The sequence below is a fragment of the Pygoscelis adeliae genome, unplaced genomic scaffold (genome assembly GCF_000699105.1).
Source record: "Pygoscelis adeliae isolate BGI_AS28 unplaced genomic scaffold, ASM69910v1 Scaffold27, whole genome shotgun sequence".
NCBI classification, from domain to species: domain Eukaryota; kingdom Metazoa; phylum Chordata; class Aves; order Sphenisciformes; family Spheniscidae; genus Pygoscelis; species Pygoscelis adeliae.
This window is the reverse complement of record NW_008825410.1, coordinates 6,706,194-6,715,514: the sequence shown is the minus strand read 5'-3', so window position 1 is coordinate 6,715,514 and position 9,321 is coordinate 6,706,194. Positions and strand designations below refer to the sequence as shown.

Genomic DNA, 9,321 nt, shown 5'->3' with positions numbered 1-9,321 from the left:
GCAATGGCGGCGGCGGAGCGTCCCGCTGTGGTGCGCCGCCTCCCGGGTACCCCTGGGCCTGGCTTGAGGTGCCGCGCAGGGCCTCGGGGAGGCTGCGAAGAGCTGTGCCTCAGCCCTCCCCCCCCTTGGTGTTTTCAATAACGGGGCAGATGGGGGAATAAAGGAGGGAGCCCCAAATTCCACTCCCCACAGCAATGAGCCGACTGACTTTTTCCTCGTGTGGGAAGGGTGGGGAAAGGAGGTTTGAAGGCATCTCTGGGTGCTGCCTACCTTTGACAGCTCGCGGTGCTTATGTGCGTAGTTAGATCAAAGCCCTGGTCCAGCATCTCGTCCCCCGCAGCAGCTCCCAACAGAGGCACAGGGACATCGGTAAGGAGATGGTGAACGGGGGGTGATGCTCCCTCAGGGGCTCAGTCCTGAAGTCCGTCAAGCCTTTCCTGGGGCAAGGTGTACCGCACAGCAGGTCTGCGGGGAAAAAATACCTCTCTTCGGTTTTGAACCTGCCTCCTGCTAGTTCGTTTGAAGTCTAACTCTTGTGTTTGAAGGAGCACTAGAGAGTCCCCCTCATCAGCCTTTCTTCCTGCTACATCTGAATTTATAAGCTTTTATCCTGTCCCTCCTCAACTATGTTCCCCAGCCTGGAAGATTGCAAACTGTTTAGTCTTTCCATATTTGAAAGCCATTCCCCATCTACAGGTCACCTTTCTCTGAACCTTTCTAAGGTACGTTGTGTCTTTTCTGAGATAATGGGCACTGAAAGGGCATGCGTATGCTGAAGCTGCAGGTTGTGTGGGTGTGCTTTGAACCTCCAGCTCTGTGGTTTTAAAATTTCCAGGCTGTTTACAATGGTTTTATTCTTTTGACTGCTCTTTTTAACCGAGGAACTGCTTTTCATTTGTGTGTTGTTCCTGTCCCTGAACTAAGCACGATGATAGTCGGTTTCTTGTATTTGTCATTTGAACGCGTGTGTTGAGTCCACATGCCTTACTGTTGCTGTGACAGAGCAGCTTTTCTGCAGTAACATTTTGTACCAGGCCCTATGAGCCAGTCGGGGTCAAGTCATAACTTCTCCTGTTACGTGTTCCTTGACTTTCTAAAGTGTTCATTAACTGTGGTTAAAAGCACAGATGTGGCATCACGCTACTGTGCAACATCCACCCTGTCTACACGGGGAGAAGTGAAATCTTGTTTTTATTCTTGTTTTTCTGTTGGCCCTCATTATATTGCAGGCATTGTAATATACTTGCCATCTTGTTTAAAAGGATAGTGGTTTTTAACACATTATAACTTTTCCATTTTGGTATGAAATTTCAAACCATAGAGATTCTGCATTATTTGTTGACATAGTTGTCTTGTTAATTTGTGTCATGGGACTAGCTTCCCTTTTATAACACGCTTAGGGATCTTCATTGCAGTTCTGTCCTTTGTGTGCAGTTTTTGACCAAGAGTTTTTGGTTTCGGCCACCTGCTGGCTCATGTTTCATGGTAGCACTCAGTCACATTTTAAAAATGAGGCAGAAACAAGTCCTGTTGCCAGCGTGCTGTCAGATCAGTGGTTGGTTTTCCATGAAGGAGTAACTCTAATTGTGAGATCACCTCAAATCATTCTGTGGGATTCTGCAGTCATCGTAAAATACCCATTTAACATCCTAAAAAGATACCTTCATAATGTTAATACCGAAGTCACTTGCAGGGCTCATAAATAACACGTATTTCTACCAGTTTTCAAATGCCTGCTTAATTCTTTTCAGGATTCTCTAAAAACTTCACAAGTGTGGGATTTTTTTAAACGCTAGTTTTTTATGCTTCTGAAGACGAAACTTCCCAAATGTGAGCCATATGGGTTTTTTTTTTTGTTTTTTTGTTTTTTTTTTTCCTCCCCTGTAATGTAGGCATCCTAGGACAACAGCTCAGAGGCATGATACGTCACGCTGTCTGAAATGTTAAAACTGAACTTTGGTAATTTTGGTTGTAATACGAACTATTGTAGTACTATTAGATTTAGTAGAAATATCAAGGTAAATTTTTTTTGAGCATTTTGTTACATTCTAAAAAGAAGTTCATTAATTCCATTACAGTTTCTTTCTTTCAAAGGCTTCTAGTGTTGGGAATAAGGCTTTGAAACTCCTACCCATGAAACTGAAAATTGCCTTTGTCTGTGCTCAGAAAGTCTAAGAAAGATAACATTCTTCTAGCATTAAAACTTCAACTGAATCTGAAATATCAAAAAAAGATATTTTTGAGGGGGTTTGTATGATAAAAGTGACAAATAGCCTCTTATTCAAATAGAATGAATACCAAACTTTCCAATGTATTTTCTCCAAGTATGCTTAATACGATGAAAATGTAGTATTTTAGTATTCAAATTTCCTTGTTATGGATGGAATAAACTTCACTGATGGGGGTGTGTTCTCACTTTCCCTCCACTTAAGTTGGTGTAAACAAACTATTAAATTTTTAGGAATTCTCATTTCAGACTGAAGTGGATATAATCTTTCAAAATACAGGCAATATAGGGGTGGGCAGATACAATTTGGGAAGATAACTGTATTTTATTACCTACAGAGAAAAATAAACAGAGAATAATTACAAAGAATAAAAGCTGCATCAGGGCTGAGCTACAATAGGGACTTTATAGCTGGGCTTTGCAGAAGAAATTAAAGCAGCATCTGGAAATTTCCTGTACCTTTTACGCATGTAATCTTCCACCAGACAGCCTGAAGATTTTCAGTAAGGATCAGCAGAGCTTCTGTTGCATTAATGCTTCACTCTTCATACTGTGAATTAAACACAGACTCAAGAGAAAACTGTTACTTATAGTCCTTCTTTAATTTTTTAAGTATATATGGAAAAAATAAAAATCATTGTCCACAGTCATGCACATGTGCCCCTGTTACAAAGTTTGGATAATTTGGACTATGGAGGAAACCTGAGAAGTCAAGCTTGAGAAAAAGAAATCTGACAGGGAAAAATTAGAAGATTATCTCTAAAGATGAACAGATATGATGATGTAATAGAATAAGAATTTCAAAGATGGGACTTAGAAGAGTCAAAGCTAAATTCTGTGAGGAGCCGTTGTGAATTTACTGAATTCTAGGACTAAACAGCAAGTTCTCCCCAAGGATAGCTAGGGGAACTTTAACGGGACAGGATTTAGAGGTGGTGACACTTTCTTCACATTTCAAACACTGATACAGTAGCCTTGGAAGTTATGTCTGGGAAGGATGTGACAGCAAGGAAACCAGTAGCCTCACTGTAAAGTGATTGCAAATGCTAAACACGTTAATGAACATATTCTGAAGTGTAATTAACAGTAGTGTTACAGTCATATCCTGAGCAGTATTTGGAATTTTCAGTACAGTGAAGTTGCATTATTAAAACAGAAGAATCAGAAACTGCAGCTCAGTTTGTGGGTACATCTTATGTTACACTTATAAACTTGTAGATGATAAAAACCGCTAAGAAAATATTTTGCTTTTTTCAGTTCTTTACCAACAGATTTTAAAAACTAAAGGAAGATGTCTTTTTTTCCCAAAATCTCTTTCCAACGTGAAGTTGAAGAGTATCTCACCAAAGTGTTCAGAAATAATGAGGTATGTGAAATAGATACTACTAATCATCAACAAATATTCACTAATTGAACACTGTTAATTTTCCTTTGATTTAACATTTTGTGTGGCTTTAATACCTTACAATAAGGTATTGTCTTCACATTAGACACAGATTTTTCTATATAGTTCTAGTTAAAATATAAAATTATTCTTTACCCCTGTTGGCTTAAAGTAACATAAAAATATTTAAACTAAAATCAGCATAAATCTGAGACTTCAGTTTTGGATCCCACTGAAGAATGATCACAGAGAAAATGAACATTTATTAACCACATAATATTGACAAGAAATACTCCCTTACCCCAGTGTAGAACCAAAAATACTTCAGGCAATCTGTGAATTCCTAATGGGAAAGGACACAAAAATGATGTTTTTGTATATCAGGATAAGAGTTATTAATTCATAGTTTTGAATCTACCATCTCCTTAGGACTGTTCTTTGTAGAGTATCACAGAGCTTGCTAGCAGTTACTTTTGGTACTTGCTGCAGCCTGTTTACAATGCTCTTGCTAATACGACTGTTTTTCCAACAAGTCCTTTTCAAGAAATTTGTGAGGTTTTCACTGGAATTAGGCCTCCAGACATAGACATTCCTCACTATTGCACACCACACAACCATTTCTACAGAATGTTTATTCAGTGCTTTTTTTGCACTGAGCAAGAGGCTGCTGTGTGAATCTCTTTAATATAAGATCTCTTCTTTCACTTTCAGCTTATCACCGCTTTAGGTACACAGGAGGCAGAGAGTAAATATCAATCTCTGTTAAGTCATCTATCTCATCCACCCGGTTTCACAACTGTTAGAGTTAATACCCACTTGGCCTCAGTGAAACACGTGAAAAAATTGCTCTTTGAAGAGATCCAGAAGGTTTGTGCAATTTCTTTGTTACAGCAAAAATAACAGGGTATTTCATCTTTTGCCTGATTATGAGAGCTTTTCATTACTGGAAACTATTCCTCAACTTCATACACGTCCACTAGTATTAACATCATGCAATCATATTGACTTCCTGTCAGCATTAAATGTTAAATGAAAATTCATTGTCTAGCAGTGTTCCTCATCTAATACGTCCAAGAAAGGCAATAACAGAGGGAGAACACAACAAACTCTTTTTCATATGGCAGATCCAGACCTTAGATAGGATTGGGGTACTACTGTAGTAAATACCATAAAGGCATCATAAGTCTAAAGAAGATGGTAGAAAGAGATAAAAACTGTAGTTCAGTATTCGGTGTTCAGCATGTTTAGAACATTCTTATTTAAGATTAAAGGAGAATGGCTGTATGTCTCATTGCACAAACTGTTTAGGAAAGTGAGAAAATCTGTATGTTTTAGAAACTGGAGCCAGAGCGATGCCCTGCAGCTGCTGTATTTTCTTTTTTTAACCTGTTTTTAATCTCCATATAATTTTCTGGATTTTTACTTACCTTAATTAAACATTTATTTGTCATAACTTTAAACATAAGCCATTATGTGTAAGAAGTAGATTATTTTGAAACTCTATCCTAGATCTTCACTCTGTCTAAAAAGATCCAGTTCTTCTTTAAGTAAATTATTAATGCTAGTGGGTGTACAGGGAGCTATTGCATGACAGGAGCCAAGACGTTTCTGTGATGCAGAGGCAGTTGACAGTATTCTGCTGGCTGGAATGGTAATGAGTTATGCTAATTTTAGCTTGATTGTAGAAATCTGGAAATGGGTATTGCAGTATGATATTTTGCTTCAAGGGAAAATGCTTTGCTGAAAACTGAATTAAGACTGGCTTTTCGTAAGCTTTTTGTATTTTGAATTGTGGTTATATTAGAAAAGGAAACTACATAACAGTTTTTAATGAAACTATGTTCATGGATTGTTTTTTTTCTTAAGAGAAAATACTTATTTATCAGATGCAAACTAATTTATGGGTTTGCATGTTTTAAGGTTATGTTTTAGAAGGCTCAGGTGAGAAGACATCATCTTTTTAAAGTCCAGGAACAGTTTTTAAATGGCAAGCTGTCATTTTTTTCAACTATATGCACAACTCAGCTCTCAGTACCCATTCGAAGTTAAGCTGAAAAGAAAAATAAAAAGTACTACCAACCTGGCATATTAAGTAAGTCAGGCAATGCAAGAATAGAGTTAAACAATGGTTTATAATTAATAACATCAAAAAGATAACACAGATTAGACCCAAGCTTCTCTGGTGGTGTTACTGTGATCTGATGACAACTCGACATAATCTTCTTCCAGAAGAACGCAAAAACCAGTGCTAGGGTTATGAGTGTCAGAACACTGTCCCACTCCCTGAAGTCAGTTCTCAGTGAATCCCTTTGTGGCCTTGTTATTTCTCAATTTATTAAATGTTTAGTCTTTTACACCAGTATTTTTAATATGGAGTGTCTCCACGCTATTTCCCAACCTCTCTTAACTGTTTTCACTACATTTGTTTTTTGTACTCTGCAGCTATAAATTATGAATGGAAAAATAGTTTTCAGTCTAATTAAATATTAGGTTTTTTCGTATTGCTTAATAATTATGTTTTTTTAATGAAACAGCAATTTAAAGGACTATGTGTTCCAGTTCTTGAGCACCCGAAACTCCAGGACATCTTATTAATTCCTGTCATTGGACCCAGGTTTGACATTTTCAGTCTTTAGCCTTAAAATGTCATAACGCATATTTTACTTATAGATTTCTTGTTAAACAGTTATGATAACTAACTCACTATAAATGAAGCACTAACTCACTATAAATGAAGCACAACTTCATTTATATTAAGACCTAGTGGACAGTCCGTATCCTAATCAGGTCAGAGTTTGTCCTTAGAAGATGTAAGAAAACATAGAGAGAGTTCTCTCCTTATTTATGAGATTAACTTTTAATAGGGAAAATGTAACATAAGTACATCCTCTCCAGAAAGCCAGCTGGGTGGCAGACAGAACTAAACTTTTGCGGTGGAATATAGAGCTATAGCTAAATACAGGCAGGGTTTTCTTCCACTGGAATCAAGTCCAGAGCAAGATGTAGTGAGACTAGATCAATAATGCTGAGAGGATTCCTGAATCAATTTTATCCCCTACAAAATGACTATTCGTTCTTCACTCTTAAGATATGTTTGGATATTTCCCATGTTGCATCTGTGTCTGCCCATTTAGAGTTTCTTCATTGTTTTATTGAATTCACTGAATGGACATTTTATTTAAAGTATCTTGTTCGTGTTGAAGACTAACATACTTCAGATTCAGTTTATATCATGATTAGGCAGAGATTGGTAACGAGTAGTACTAGTTTGTAAATGCTGTACACTCTAAAATAGCGTTTAATGCTTTTATTTATTCTTCAATCATTCATTCTCTTTGTAGCATATTTTTCTGAACATTCTGTTCTTTTTATATTCAAATATCTTTACACTTTAATAAGTTTGAGTAACTATCTTCTTCACAGTTTTTACTGGCAATTTTCCTTGCACCTGGTTATACATTTATTATAGAAGTACTTAGCAGTTTTTAAACATAAAAAATCACTTTACAGTCATCTGGCCTAGGAAGGGATAGAGGATTATTTCTCCATCCCAGTATAATTTATTTGTATTCCTGTGTCAGGTTCCATAATAGTGGCAGAATGTGTCAGGATCTGCTCTATTTTGAGGACTGGTTTCCTTCTTGGCTCTTCCTTTTGATTCCTCTGGAACTAAAATAAATCTTTTAAATGTAATACATGATAGTTAACTGTTTTTTCTAGTATATTGTGACAAAACCAGTATTTATGAACTAGAGTTTACTTGGGGGGTATTTGGTTTTTTTCAGTTTTTTTTTTTTTTTTTTTTTAAACCAAACTGCATTTTTTATTTTTAGGCGAGATTTAAAAAAACATTCATCTGAAGTCATTGTTGGAGCCCACTGTGGATATGCAGTACTTCGAGGAGCACATGTTTATGTCCCTGGAATCATATCTACCTCAAGATGTAAGAGTTCTCTAAATACACCCAGTTAAGTTGTAAAGAGGATGGAAAAAATGTCACCCCTTGATGACAATTTCCAATAAATAGTGACATTATTTTTTTTTTTATTCACAGCTGAAATTAATCTTATAGTTGTAATTTATGGTAAATACATTTTTTTAAGTTTTTCTGGCATTTTTGGGAGATTTTCACTATTTTTGCATTATACTTGTAATAAATTATATGTAAGTATTTTTCACCTCGCCTGTTTTAAGTTCCTTTTTGCATATGTAATTCCTAGCTGAAGTATTAGTTCTCAAGGATTTCAGTTTCTTGTTTTCATTTGAAAATCTTTTTAAAGAGCATGTTCAAAGTAAAACCTGGGTTTTTAAGAGGTTTTTTTACTACTGAATACTGTAACTTTTAATATGGATGTTCAGTAGAATAAACCCACAGAAGTTTGCCTCTTTCCAGTCATGTCAAAAAAAAGCATAAAAGGAATTTTTCCGCAACAGGTACATCTGGATGGTAACTGGATGTATGTTGATTATTTAATAGATACTATTTCCAGATATGTTATTTCTTCATTCAGTGACAAAGGCACTTGCCTTCATGATCCTGTCAGATTCCAAGTTACAGATCTAAAAAAATGGATTTTCTTTTTTTAATCCATTGGTGATTCATTTGATATTGCTTATGTATGAGAGATCTAGTAAAAAGGTTTTTTCTATTGATGAGAAAAATCTTCAATTTTAATGTCAGATTCTGAAGAAATAGTAATTTTTATTTCAATGCCAATGAGACAAGATAAAAAATCTACATATACATGCTTAGTGTTTAGCAGCCTATTTATTTTTTATTTAAAGGTCAGATTAACTTTATGTGAAACCAGTATAATTTTGTATGATTCATCTCATCATTACTCTATTGTGATGCGATCTACTGATCATCATGGTTCTTATTATTAAACAAAGTGAGTCAGGAAAGCATTTATCTAGCCACTTAACTTCATTCCCTTTCAGGAAAAAGCCTTCAAGAAGTTTTAAGCATGTGCTTAAGTCCAATTCACTGAACAGGAATGTTTTTCAATCTAGGACTTGATAATGAAATAAGTATATTGCTGTAGCAGTTGTTGAAACTGCTTATTTAGACAATCTCATAAATATTCAAATCCCTCTTTGAGTCAACTAGTGATTTATCATAATTGCTGCATGTAATTATGCATGCAACATCAATTCAAAGAAAAGAAAAGATACTATAAAACTTCAGGAACACTTCAGGGGAATTGCAGATAGGAAAATAAAATAAAAGGGCACGCTACCCACTTGAGGCCAAATATAAGAGGGCTGTATTAAGCACAGATTGTCTAACTAGGGGAAAAAAAGAGTACAGCAAGAACACATATTTAATCACTGAACTTGCAACCCAAATGAGGGTAAACTAATTATCAGGGCGCTTTGAGTTTAATTTAATTAATCAAACTCTAAGCTTTATGTTTATGGAGTGCCAATATAAGCTACAAAAAGCTTAAGAACTGTACACAGTACTAATGCATTTTGAAAGGATGATTGTCAGCAGAGAGTGAAATAAAATCCTTTATGTTTGAATACTGCAAAAAATCATTGGCAAATATGCTTGACGGAAGAGTTAAATTGCTGCAAGTTTTTCATAGAATCATAGAATAGTTTGGGTTGGAAGGGACCTCTAAAGGTCATCTAGTCCAACCCCCGGCCGTGGGCAGGGACATCTTCAACTAGATCAGGTTGCTCAGAGCCCCGTCCAACCTGACCT

General features: G+C 36.1%; 1 protein-coding gene across 2 annotated transcripts in view; it reads left to right on the top strand.

Annotated features, from left to right (window-relative positions):
* Positions 1-3,507: 3,507 nt before the first annotated feature.
* The window catches only part of NSUN6 (NOP2/Sun domain family, member 6), a 24,556-nt gene continuing 18,742 nt past the window's right edge, over positions 3,508-9,321 (top strand). For both annotated transcript variants that reach the window (XM_009330558.1, XM_009330559.1), the window contains exons 1-4: positions 3,508-3,593; positions 4,323-4,478; positions 6,146-6,225; positions 7,445-7,554. In XM_009330558.1, the coding sequence (XP_009328833.1) occupies positions 3,519-3,593; positions 4,323-4,478; positions 6,146-6,225; positions 7,445-7,554 (421 nt within the window). In that variant the 5' untranslated portion in view covers positions 3,508-3,518. The remainder of the gene's footprint in view (positions 3,594-4,322; positions 4,479-6,145; positions 6,226-7,444; positions 7,555-9,321) is intronic.